At 45.6% G+C, this 13,833-nt stretch overlaps 1 protein-coding gene across 7 annotated transcripts in view; it reads right to left on the reverse strand.

Moving 5' to 3' along the window:
* Positions 1 to 6,289: 6,289 nt before the first annotated feature.
* Positions 6,290 to 13,833, reverse strand: part of POMGNT2 (protein O-linked mannose N-acetylglucosaminyltransferase 2 (beta 1,4-)) — a 32,613-nt gene continuing 25,069 nt past the window's right edge. For 5 of the 7 annotated variants that reach the window (XM_048301047.1, XM_048301037.1, XM_048301029.1 and 2 more), the window contains one exon: positions 6,290 to 8,594. In XM_048301047.1, coding sequence (XP_048157004.1) covers positions 6,766 to 8,502 — 1,737 coding nt within the window. In that variant the 5' untranslated portion in view covers positions 8,503 to 8,594 and the 3' untranslated portion in view covers positions 6,290 to 6,765. Of the gene's footprint in view, positions 8,595 to 12,025; positions 12,176 to 13,833 lie in introns of all 7 variants that reach the window. The other 2 variants (XM_048301004.1, XM_048300994.1) reach the window with 1 other exon arrangement.

Genomic DNA, 13,833 nt, shown 5'->3' on the forward strand with positions numbered 1-13,833 from the left:
GGCACTATCAGGTCAGCCCCACCAATTAATTTCCCAGCCCTTCCTCAAGCCTGGGAAAAGGAAAATGGTTTAAATAAACCACTATTTAATCAGAGACACCCCCTCTAGACGCTAATCAATTACTGAAAATTGTTTCAAAACCAGCTTTGAATGGAAAGATAGCTCTGGGATTTAGATATTTCATCAAAAAGTCTCCATAATAGAGTTTGGTTCTTCGGTTTGATTTGGTTTTGTTTGTTTGGGGTTTTTTTGTGGAGGAAGGAAAAGTTGTCAGAAACAAAATGCTACTCACAGAAGCAGCAGTTGAGACACGTGATGGTGGTGTTTGGCCCTTTGGAGCTGCAGCACAAATCCCTTTGTCCCCTTTCTTCAAGGACACAGCATCTTCCAGGCATCAGCATTAACCGGAGGATGTCCTACAGAGTTACCTCCTGCCCAAAATTTAGCAAGTGAGGAGGGAAAAGAACAAGAACCCAAAGCATCTGAAGCTCCCACTCCCAGACAACTGAATCCCATTCTTCCCCCTAAGCAAAAGGCATTTCAAATTGCTCCTCTGAAGCAACATCACCATCCTGAGGAAGGAATTTGGAGGAAGAAGAAAGGAAGAGATTTTTCACAGCTGTCTGGCTCCGAAACTGAAAAGTATTCAAGTGTGGAGGAAAGCAGCTTTCTCTATCAGAAGGAAATAGATGAAAAAAAATATTATGAAATATGGAGGGCAGCACTCATCTTCCATTGTCCTGCACAAATGCTGCTGTCAGGGACTTCGTGGCCACAGCTGGACACACACAGGTGTTTTCTCATTGAGCTCTCCCCCTGCTCCCCTCTGCCTCAAGTCCAGCTCAAAATTTTCATCTGCTAATGGCAAAACAGAAGATGGAATCTAGAGAAGAGCAAATAAAAAGGGCAAAGTAATGGAGAGTGATATAAATCCTTGAAACAGAGGAGCAGGATTGAGAAGAAGGCTTGCACAAACAGCAAATCTTGGAGTCCCTAGCTAAAACAAAAGGATTGGACCTACAGTCCTCCGCTGGTGTCTCACCTAAAAAATAGAGATCTTTTTTAGAGTAATTCACTCCAGATTACAGCTCCCCACATGCCACCTCCCTCTCCTCCATGTTTCTTGGAGTGAGAATCCCACAAAAAACCCAGACATATTTCATGAAAACCTTAGCCAGATGGCCACCAGTGCCCCTACCGTGCTAGGCAGCTTGAGCAGCAGCCTGAGCCTGTGTCTCCTAAGCCAGGTCTGTCACACCTTGCCACCCACACAAGCCCCTGGGGGTGGTGGGTAGGGAAAGGCCAGTATCCAGCTCTGGTTTTTTAGCACGGGTGAGATCACCCCAAAGCAGGAGATCCATCAGAGTCCACACAGCAGCTGCTGCCCCAGCACTATTTGTGGATAGCAACAGGGACCTGGCAGGTTTTTGCCAGGCAGACTGAAGAAGCAGGAGGAATTTACTCATCACAGAAACATCACACCGCTAGGAACGTCCACAGGATAGCACTGTTGGAAATCCACAGAGGGAAAACAACATTGCTGCTGGGGATGGAATGCCTTGTAGACTGTCCCACCTCCATCCACCTTACCCACATGCTGGCTGGCTCTTGCCAGAGGCTGGGATAATACTAAAGCAAGGAGAGACAAAAGAGCAGGGAGTCTCCAGGGCAGAGAAGAGAGATGTTACCCTGAGTGGATCTGTCGGTGGATGCTACATTATGCATACAGGGACACGGCTAACCCAGAAGGTAAATCAGGCAATTGGAGCGAGCTGTTTGAATACACATCCAACAAAGGGAAACTCAATTAAATTTTAAAGGCAACACATTTGAAAATGGCAGGACTAAGCGGCATTTAAAGGTGGCGATCGTTGCCAAGTTATTTCGAGCAAACAGGAGGCTATTCCATGCATCTGTTTGAAGTGCCAACAATTAATTTAGTAATCAGCATGCTTTGAAGGGACGACTTGAGAAGGTGACAAGGAGGGCTAGGCCCTCGATCAGTGCAAATTCACCATGGCTTTCTACGTTGCAGCCAGCCCCATGCTAGCAGAGGGCTTGGCTGAAAGCCCCTCAGCAGGGACATGCTGGGGGAGGTGACTTCTCTTACATAAGGACAGTGATGTGCCTCACACACGTGCAGATGGTGATGCTTCTCATACCACCCACAGCACAGATGGACTGTCAGTCATCACATTGAAAGCCCTTCCAAGAGTGTGCCTACCCCAAGTCCAGCAGGGAAAAATTAAGTCCTCTTTTATCCACTAAACCTACCCTGCCTTACACCAGCATAGACACCAGAAGTAAAAATATTATAGAAGTAAGTCTGCTATTTATACAGCTCAGCAGAAGAGATACAGCAATAAAGATGCTGAAGTCACCCTTTTGTTCAATGCAAGTTAAATGATGGTGTACTTACAGAGTTCCTTTCACCCAGGGATCTCGGAGAGCAACAATCTCCTTGCTGTGCACTTGGACCAACCCCTGTGCTGAGGAGGCTAAAGACTTGTGTCAGGGCCCTTGCCAGTCCACCTGAGTAAATGTGCCTCTGCCTCGGAGCCATCTACACCAACAGCCTACAGGGTGTTGAAATTAAAAATATCCTAAGCGTCTTCACTTAATTTGGGTCCTGCGAGGCGTTGGTGTCTTGGGACAAGAGACATCCACAGATCCCAGAGCAGTGGATATGCAAAGCCTTAAGAGATGGGGGCAGAAAAGCAGCCTGAAATGGAAGAAAGAATAACAATTTTAAATATCAATAGACAGCTTTAACAAATATTCCTGTCATACATTTACCTTGAGTAATGTATTTCGCTGTTAGGGATTGAGGGGATAAAGCCAAAAAAGGCACTTTGAATTATTTCTTACCAGCATCTTCTAAAAATGATCTGGTTTCTTATGCAGACATCTTTCATAAACTGTCTTTCAAAGAGCTTGGGTTTTTTGGTTTTAATTTTCCTTGCCTCCACAGTAGTTCTTTAAAGTCACAAGTTACTGCTCTCAAGAGTTAAAATTTGCTTAAGAAAAGGATCTGTCAAAAAAGAATCAGGAGAAGGGAGAGGAAGGAGGCAGAAAAATCTCAAATTGAACTCTGCAGACCCAAGAATTTTGATTAACTACCTCTAGTCACCTTCTGGAGGTGCAAAACCCACCCTGCGGGACCAGTCAGGGCTGCAACTAGCCCATCACTGCCTGCCCCTACCACCCATGGTGGTACTACCATCAACCTGCAGTTCCTGCTCCAACACCTCACGGGTCCAAGTGCTTCATTCAGTTCCTCTTCATCCTCATACATGTCAGTAAGAGCCCTCCCAGCACCGCAGCCACTGGCTGGTCCTCGCCCTTGGACTAATTAGGAGATACGAAACTCCAGCCAGAGGAAATCCTCCTGGATGATCCATCTCTGCAAGCACAGACAAGCCCAGCAGCAGCAGCGAGTTCAAGACCAGCATCCTGCACTGTCCCCAAAGGGCTCTGGATTTAATCCCAGCTATTTCTCTTCTTCCAGGACAGCGTGGCCAGACAGCACCAGAGAGCATAATGTATTTGCTTTGGCAGCAGAAACAAAAGATGCAGCGGTAGAAGTTCCAAGTCTCTTGCACAAAGTAGCTTGTCAAAAGGAGCCCCACAAGCTCACCCAAGGAAGACGCTCTCCTGGAAATAGACTAATCCAGCTCCAGCCCTGCCTTCCTGCCCACGTGAGAGATGCAGCCTCAGCCCCTGTACACAGAGAGTCTGCATTCACTATAGGACAGAACTTTAAATAATGCCAGGCAAACATTCCTTCTGATCCATCAAGAAGTGGCATTGACAGAGAAAACAAAGGGAAACAAAGAGCCCATCGGAAATGGGAGGACTGGAGGTGAGAAATGGAATGGGCCTGCAAAGCACTGATGGCAAAGTTATTAAAAGGAAAATTTACTGTGGAAAGATGCCAGCACTCCAGAGCAGTTCTTGAGGTAGTATAAATCAGCATAACATTACTGCACCCAATTTATGATAGCTACAGGCTGGACCAGGGGCTCTCAGTGCCGTGTGCTCTGGCAGAAGAGGAATTCAGGTATAGCAAGTGAGGTGCCAGCACAGACACACTTACACTGGGCAGGTGTTAGAGGCAAATGACATCACCAGCTCAACTTCAGTGCTCAGCTATCTAAGAATTTGAAAAGGAAAATTCCCTTCATTTTCTTTCTGCCTCATAAAGCACTCATAGCACTGATGAGGAAGACAGAACCTGAATGCACATTTTTGGAAAGCACGTTTGATTATCTTCTGGAAAAAACGAGTCTCTCTCTGAACACGAGAGAATGTTTCATGCCAGAGTTAAGAGCACAGAAACCTACGTATATGATACTTCATTGCTCTGTAGCCAATTTTGTTGATTAGTCATTAGGATATGAGAAGAAAACAGTTAATGTGCTGTAACCAATCTGCAAATGTTATAAAATCTGCAATCATATGGAACTAATTTTAAGTGAAATGGGATGATCTACAAATTACAGGCAGGATTACTACAAAAGGCATGGAGAAAAGCAGGCAGGAAGGCAACAAGCAGATCGATATCCTGCTGAGGATGAACAATGGTTCGGAGAACACAGGCAGCTCACACACCCAAAGAAAATTACTTTTGAGAACTGATACAAAATGAATGCTGACTAAACTTCAGATGTCTGAAGACTCATTCGCTACCAAATAGGATACCAACAACACCACCTTTGCAACAGCCAGCAGCATGGCCACTGGCCACAGGGCTACCTTCAGCTTTAATGGATGTAGGGATGCATAACTGCTGCGAAACCCTTCTGTGAGTGGGAGCTCATCAGCCAGTGAGTTCCTGGGGAGCCACAGGTCCTGGAGGCTTCCCTGAACAGCTGCTTTCACTGTCATCTTTTAGGAAGTTTTTCTCACCTCAGCTCTGACATATATGGCATGGAATATGCAGTCACATGGCGACTTTGGGGCACAGCTCAAATACTCACTTCAGCAAGAAGCCTATTTTATCCTAAGAAAACAACAATGCGAATGAATATTCCCACGCCCCTTTAAAATATCAAGGCAAAAACTATTAGTTTGCAAGGTTACAATTTCAAAGGAAATGCAAACTTTGGGACTCATGTTCTGTTTCTTCCCCTCCTTTAAATCATAAACATGTTTGAAAACAAAGCAAGACATAATGAAAATGGATATACAGAAGTAGCACTTGCCCGAAGGTCCAATGTTGTGCTGTGGTGTTTCGCTCATTTTTCAATCCTTCTGTTTCTTGTCTGAATATGTGCAGCCATGTTTTACTCCCCCTCTCCCTAGAACCCCTAATTATAATCCTGCCCTGAGATGCTCATCTATCAGCCCAGAAAGCAAGACATTTATCCTACTCTTCAACCACCCATCCAGACCTTGGGAGGAAGGTGTGGACTGGGGAGGGAGAGGAGAAGAAGGCACTTTTCCTGTTGCTTTAACACTGGTGATAAACTATGGAGGATGCTCACAACTATCAGGGAAACATCTCAGTCCTGCCCCTTTCTTTCTCCCCTCGTCAAGAGCTGCACTTGTGACTCAGAGCTGTTTTTCAAAGACAGTGCCGTTTAGGGTATCCATCTAAAGCAGATCTGAGCAGGATCAGGTCTGAAGTACTCAATATCTTACCCTGGCACTGAAGCCAGATTCTGATCTCAGGGAAAATGAATTTAAGTCTAGAATAAACTACTCCCCTCACTGGAATAACAGAGGTATGAGTGTCATCAGCCTGATCCCTGCCACGTGCTCTGGCCAGCCCAATGCCCTGGCACCCCCTACCTGTTTCCTGCCTGACTCCCCTTCCTTCCACCAACATCCAGGAACACCTGTGCACAGAAAGCTTCCCTTTGCCACCACCTGCCTATTCCCTAGCAAAGCACGTACCTATTAGTAACTATTATCAACAGATTATTCTGATCAAACACCAAAAAAATGGATTTTCTTGAGCAGATTGCTCTAAGTGCAATCTCTTCCCCATCACCTCTCCCAAATCACCCCACTCCTTTCTCACACACCTAAACAAGACTCACAAAATGAAAACTCCTCAAACACAGTAAATTATTTTATCTACTCCATCCCTTCTACCTCCTGTTACTACAACCTTTTGCGATAGGGGTGCAGTTAAATCTGATTTTAAACGTGAAGTTGACACTGTAGTCTCATTCTCTTCAGTCAAAATATGAAAAATAAAAAGCTACACATACACATTTTATCACAGCAATGGACAAATCTCTCACAGTAATACTTTTGACAAATAATAAAATGCAAAAAAGTATTGAGGAAGTTTACAGCAGTTTAATGAAGGCTCTCATACAAAATCTTGAACTCAAAGTTACAGTCAAGAGCTACTGAAAAAATAACTTACAATGAAAAAGCAGATGAGAATTGCCCACTTAGCCATGGAATTAACTGTGCTTAAATAGTCACCACACAATAGGAACAAATTTAAATCACGACCAAGGTACACAATTCACTTCCATTCTCTTTTCAATTACATGTATTCAGCATGTAATTTAACCTCTGGAAGTTACTCTGAAGAACATAGAGGTTTCTCTTTTTTTTTTTTTTTTTTTCCCAACACTCACTGGAAATAAATACCATTGAAAGAATACATGTGGAGTGCAATAAAATGGACACTTAGGCACTGGTACAGTCTAGTCCTCTTCAGCCCTCTACAAACTACAAGACGAGAAGTTTTAAACCACAGATGGAGTGGAGAGCAGGTTAGAGCTGTACAGGTAGTGCAGCAGGTTATGTACTACACAAGAGCACATCTGCAAAAGGTCCCAGGAGATTTTTGTTGAAGATGCAGCGTATCCACACCAGGTATATCGTGAAGGGCTTAATGTTTTCTGAGAAGGTGTGATTCTGATGGGACAATATATAAGGCATGTAAGTGTTTTCCCCTTGCTCTTGTATCCACACTTCATATTTTACTTCTCTGACCTTGAGATACCTCAGATTCCAGGGGATCTGCCAGGACACAGCAAGTTTAGCTTCACTCGTGCCCTGGACAGAGGCCTGACACTTGGCATCCCTCACTTTGCCAGGGTAGAGGCTACCAGACCACTTCTGCTTCTTGGGTCCGGGCTTAGTCTTCACAGCCTGCCTAATCACGTGTATGAGAGACGGGATGTTCACCTTTGTGTCCTGGTAGGCACGGAACAGCCACTCGGGGTTGCGGCAGCAGAGGTGCCGTGGCACCTCCGTGCTCTTAATGATGCGCTCCTGCTCAGCTTTGTCCAGGTGAGCAATCCCACCCTGATCCCAAGGTCTGTCCGGGTAGGTGACGGTGTCGTCCTTGTCGGTGTTCTGCCAGGCAATGTACTGCAGGTCCATGCCAGGAAGGGTTGCCAGGGTTTTGTAAGGGGTGTAGTGTTCAGGGTTGATAGCATATGGGAAGAGCTCCACCACCGTGGCCCCTCTTGGCAGGAAGAGCGACATGACTAATTGGGCCCCGTGCATGCTGACCAGCATGGACGCATTGCTGATCAACCGGACAATGTCAGAAAATGAATGCTCCTCCAGAGAGACGGAAATGGTTTTCATCTGAAACTCCTGAGCGAGAGCCAGGATTAGTTCTGCCTCATTTAGGATAAGTCTGTTGATTGTCCGACTGAACACTACGATGTACTCCTCACTGGAGCTTTCCTCCAAGCTGATGTTCAGTTTCTGCATCATGAATTTGGTGAACTGCCTGATCTCATTACCAGAAACCAAGATGTTAGCCTTTGGCCCTTGTGGCTGGACAAATCCGTACTGGTACCAGGTGGTGATTTTGGATAGTCCCACATAGGATTTGGTAAAGCAGAGGAGCCTGCCCAGGGTTTTAAGCTCCTCCCTGAGGAGCGGCTGCTTGTTACTCAGTAACTTGTATAGGTCAAAGTGAACACCTTCACTCCAGCCTTCCATGAAGAAGAGGCGTGCCTCCAGATCTAAGTCGGAGAACTGCTGCATGGTGTAATAGATGGGGAGGAGGTCGTCATGAAAGACGTGCATCAGGTTGTCTGGGTTGAACCTGTTGGCGATCAGCGCCACATCAGGCACGAAGACCGGCTTTGGCATAAATTTCAGTGCAGCAGCTGGCAGCTCCACGAAGTTGAAGTACTGGGTGTTGTGATCTTCCACAGAGGAGAGGTCAAGCAGAGCCGGCTGGAACCTCCGGGAGCCCAGGTTGGGCAGCATGACGGAGGAGTTGCTGTGGAAGTAGACAAACTCCTCAGCCTCGGTAGAGTAGCACAGGGACTCAAAGCGGCAGATGCGGTCAGTGTGCATCCTGCCAGTGCACACCATCCTGGTACCGTTCTCCACCAGGGCCTGCAGAGCCGCATGGTAGTCAATCTGAGCCTCAGAAAGTTCCTGAGACTGGCGCATGAGGACCAGCTCCTCTTCCACCATGGCGGCATGCTCGTGCAGTTTGATGTACTTCCAGAGCACGGCAGCAAGGACAGACACGAGCAGGGCATTGAACACAGCTGCTATGTTCATTCTGTAGTTAGATCCTAGCAGGATGACAGGTGGGGAATGCAATGGAGAGGGAACACATCATTAACACTCTTTGACATGGTGAGGGCAAAGACCTGTGGAAAATAAACAAGAAAGGAACCATTTAAACATCAGGTTTACAGCTCCACCATGAATCATATTTTATGGACTATTCAAGAGAGTTTAAGCTTCTTTCGGTAATTTTTCCCCTTTCCAGGGAATGAGGGGAAAGAAGAAAGAAGTGCCAAAGGTCTCCCCAAAACTGTAAAAAAATACAAAGCAAACAGAACTGGGAGCTGCTCTACAGGAAGGCTCCTCTCTCATTTTCATTTCTATGCTTTTGAAAAAGAAAATGTAAAAGAGCTTAAGGATGAGCTCTACGAAGATCTGTTAGAAAGAAAAGTATGTTCTCTGGGACTCTGGATCACTCTGCTCTTTGCAGACCACTCCCACAGTGAGAGGAAATAGAGCACTGCAGTCACTGGGCCACCTGCAGAGGACTTGGAGACCAAGCTCCTCCTCCTGCTCTGTGTGGCTGAGAGCACTCAGCAGTACCACTCACCTTCACTGTGCAGGTAGCGATAGCTCGAGGAGCATTGCCAGGACAGATTTCGCTACACTCCACGTGGAATGTGAACTAGTGAACATCACACTCAATTTCATTTTATCCAGGGGTGGGGAAAGGACTTGCAGGTCTATGGACTACCCTGTGGGAGAATCCCGAGTCACCTGGGTGTTGCTTTGGCTGCAATCCAGGATCAATCTAGGAACTGCCATCATCTTCCAAAAGAAATATTGGCATGGGAGAGAGGAGAGCTCTGCTCTTTATGAGAGGAACTGATGTGTCATTAAAGCAATCAAACCTTCATTTAGTGAGAGTCTGGCTCACACCAGCACAGCCAACTCTTATACAAATGATAAGCTAATGCATTTGAAGGGTTTCACTGTTGGCATTTTCCCATCCCAACCTGAGAACCTTTTCTGTGCTGCTCCAAGGCCTCCATGATTCTTTTTCTGTTAGAGCCTGCCACTGTTTTCTTTCTATGCAGAAACACTACTGGCTTATATCAGAGTATTGATTATAATTTCAACTGTGAACTTCAATTGAGGTATTGATTCACCTACAGAATTTATGGGCTTCGATTTTCATTATGCATCAAGATTCACTGATGTAAATAGGCAAAATTCACAGGCTGTAAATAATTGCATCCATGACTCATGGGGAATTTTAGGAAGGGAAATTTCTGATTAGTATTTACCCCACTAGATTGTTTCCAGCTGCCATCTTTAAAGGTAGCACTTTTAAGCTTCCTTTGATACAAGCTTGCCATGGGGGAAAAAAAAACCAACTATGTCTCAAGTACATGTTCTGACATCCCAAGCATGCATTTTAACCAAGAAACACTTCTTACATGGCAAAGTGGAGGAAGTTAGCCAGGCATATTTGGGACCAAAGCAAACACCTCCTCTACTGCCAAAGGAGTTCCTTTGAAAAGAGATATTGCAACCTAAAAGCTTGATCCTGCAACTTGTAATTGAATGGAGAATCATTCATGGAATTCAGTGAAGTCTGAAGGGATTCCTATACCTCATGAGATCCCAACAGCCTGCGGGATCTGTCTTAGGAAGAACTGAAGGTATGTGGGAGTCTGAATAATGCTGAAGAAATGAGTACTAGCTGTAAGCCACGCAAACTTGAGAGGTGATCTTGGGGGATCTGAGCAAATTCATTTCAATTTCTAGCTACTCAAATGAAACAGAAATGAAGTCCACCTCCATAGGCAAGTGGTCTGAAAAACTGCTTCATTTAGAAACTTTTGCAAGCAGCAAATTAAAAAGTTATTGTTTTGATTTGAACCATGGAAAAAAAAAGGAAAGGAACTTAGAGTGGTCATCTGATTATCAGGGCAGGATCAACTCTCCATAAACCATGCCCCAAGGATGTGTCTCTATCTCATTCTTAGTACTAATTCATCTCTTCAGCCAATCTCTGTCAAGAGAGGCATGAAGGACTGTGATAAACTCTTTTCTAACACTTAGCCTTTGTTCCCACCACAGCAATTTTAACCGGGTCTTGTCCCAGGTGCCACAGATATCCTGCACAGAAAAATGATGGCTGTCACATCACATCTCACTCTGTCCTCCTCTGTCAACAGGGGATGACTGCTGCTCCTGATGGCTTTGCAACTCTCAACCATGGCTATTCCATGGACAGCCTGGAATGGAAACCCACTGGGGACAGCAGTACACCACTCAGGTTCTGCTAATGCAATCAAACCTGTTTTCAGAAAGAGAAATTTTTGATGGGGACAGATCCTAAATTATTTTGTTGGTACCGACTTTCAAAGCTTTGTTTTACTTCTTCACTGTCTTTGAAAGATGTCTAATGATATCATCCAGCTCTGTACATAACCTCTCCACTACAAACCTCTCATCTTGTGAGCACAGCTTTAAGTGACTTAAACAGCATCACCAAGGAAAGGATCGAGCCCCAGCAGCCATGTGCAAAGCCTGACAATCAGTACATGGAGGAGACCTTTAACAAGCAAGTCCTCTGCTGCAAGCACACACTTAAAGGAAGGCCAGTCCACAGGCATTGTGAAAGTTAACTTCTCTGGGTCACAAGAACAAAGCACCTACAAATTCAGTGGAGTCAATGCAAGTTGCAACAACTCGGCAGAGGAAGGAAGATCACATGGCTTCTTTACTATTCCGTTATGGCAAGGTGAGTGTGTATATGTGCGTGTTTCAAAAGCATAAGAAGCCCACAGTCCATAAAAACACCACTGATACCACCTGCATTTCACGGGCATTTTGGTGGTAGAGAGTTCTGCTGACCATTACAAACCCCCTGAGCCAAACAGGCCCTCTTGAAAACAGCCTGTTCAAATGTTTCACCCCTGACTGATTTGTTCTCTCCCCTCCAGCCCCAAGGGAAGGCGTAAGAGGCACTTCAGAGATGCAGCCTGATGGATGCAGCCAATGTTCAGAGGTTAGCAATTTTCATTTCAGACTCTGCCACAGCCACACCTGCTAAATGGCTAGGAATGAACAACTCAGCTTTTTAGTAAAAATCACCTGCAAGGCCCTCTTCCACCTCTTCCCTCATTACAGCTCTTTCACTTCCCTGCACTTAGCTGAAGTGAGCGTATGTACTTTAGCCAACCAGGTGTCAGGAATATGTGTTAAATGTTAGCAATGCTAAAATAATCCATCTTCATTTCTGTTCCTCATTGCCAATTCCTAAATCCTGGTTCACGCTGCCTGGAAGAAAGCTGCTTTTGCTGGAAGTGAACAAGGGAATGTGGACAGGAAAGGGTGCTGCAGGCAGAGTGAAAGGAGAATTTCACAGGTACTCATAGAACTGTCTTAATTCTTTGCCTGTTTTCCCACATTTTATCATCCACCTTTTTTTAATCTGACACTTTCGGTGAAAACAGACCTTCAAGAACGATAATTTTTGGTCCCTCAGGGAACGATAGAGCATAAATAGTAACAAACAATCCCACAGTTTGCTTTTATGTACCCAGGAGAGGCTGCACCAAGGGAAGAAAGGCAAGCAATCACTCTCCATGTCCCCTGGTTCCTCAGTCCCCCAAGCCGAGATCAGTCATAAAATGCTGTCAGCAGCAGTAGACATGGGATAGGAAACTTTCCCAGGAGGCAGAGGGTAACACTGAAACAGGTGAAAGCATTTCGTTTTCTGCCTGAAGAGAACTGCTTCACAATAAAATAAATTTTCATTACTAAATCTCCCTCACAAAATGGGTCTAGAGCTGCCATTCCCACAGTGTTATCAGAGAACATCCTAAGAACTGAAAGGCACTTGCAGAAGTGGCAGGCCAGACACGCTGTTACTTTTCTTAAGAGCAGAGTGCTCTGTGCTGTTTCTTTCTCCATAGAGGGCAGCCTCTAGGCCAGTCAGCCCCCGAGCTGCTCACAGACTCCCTCCTTCCCATCCCTACCACACTCATCTACCCTCTCACTTCCCAGTGATGCTGGGATAACCAGGGCTCTGCTCCACGTGAGTAATATGCCCCAGTTACCTGATGCCTTTTCCTGGTCTTAAAATCAAGAGTCAAACAAGGTTAGAAAGGAAAAAGGGATTTTACTTTGGTATTTATTTTAAGGATCTTTAGGTGCACTATATCTAGGTCAAATGCATCAAAATGCACACCGCAATGCCCCCCCCAAAAGATCTGGTATAACATTAGAGGTCTTACTAATTAGCATATCTATCAAAGATTCCTCAATGAGAGGCTTGAATGAGCCCCCCTCTCCAAGGAGCCTTCCCCTGGATGGTTCTATCTTAGTTTACAGAATATGTTCTGGAGAGGACCTTGGGGTCTGGGGCACACTGATCCCTAGCTACGAACCTTCTAAAATGTTTAGTCTCTTAGCTTGACAAACAAGTCCAAGAATGTAGGCAAAAAGCACTAAGAATACAGAAGTTGTAAAAAGGTATAACGGGTATAAAAGAAAAGGCAAAAAATCTTCATGGCATCATACCAAGGAAATTGCATGGACTGACATTTTTCCACTCTGCTTTGAAATGCTAAAGCATCATCCTTCAGCACCAGGAGAAATGACAGCTGATAGACCAGAGCCAAGCCAGAAGAGACATGCATGTAAAAGCTGCACAGAGCTTCTTGCTGCCAAGCTGGCAAAGGGCAGTGATGTCCGTCCCATGGGAGGGGATGGGACGTGCCCTTGAGGACTCCCGAGACAAGTGGGCTGCAGGGGAGCAGCAGAGTGAGAGAGGGAAGCAGAAGAGGCAGATTTCCCTGCCAGTGATGCTGACAGGGCAGGGGGCAGCAGACTTAGAGCCAGACATGGAGAGTTCAACAAAAACACCGGTGTGGGGGCAGCTCAAGACTGTGCAATGGAATTAAGAGAGCATATCCTGAAGCCTGCAGCTCAGCCACAATGGATGCCGCTCCAGCAGCTAAGAGCCTGTGGGAGGGACTCTATTTTTGGTCAGCTCATCTTTACTCTTTTTCCAAGAGATCACAGGCATGAAGAGCTTACCCCATTTTCTTCCTCCATCCCTATTCACTTAGCAAAAGCATCCCAGTTTCATTCTCACAGCCCAGCTACCTTTCCTCTAACTAGCACTGGCTGCTGGTGACCAGGTGAAGTCTTCAGGAACATTCATTTGGTGTGTTCAGCAGGCACTTCTGGCAGAGCTCTCCAGTGTCTTGCAGGTCCATAATACTCTCCTTCAAGTTTGCACACAGCAGCCCCTTCTGCCTGTTAGCTACAGGTTATCTGATGTATTAAACATCCTCAGGAAGTGGTAAGGACACAGGAAACATAGATGGAGACACTGCTCTC

This window comes from Corvus hawaiiensis, chromosome 1 (genome assembly GCF_020740725.1).
Source record: "Corvus hawaiiensis isolate bCorHaw1 chromosome 1, bCorHaw1.pri.cur, whole genome shotgun sequence".
Taxonomy (NCBI): domain Eukaryota; kingdom Metazoa; phylum Chordata; class Aves; order Passeriformes; family Corvidae; genus Corvus; species Corvus hawaiiensis.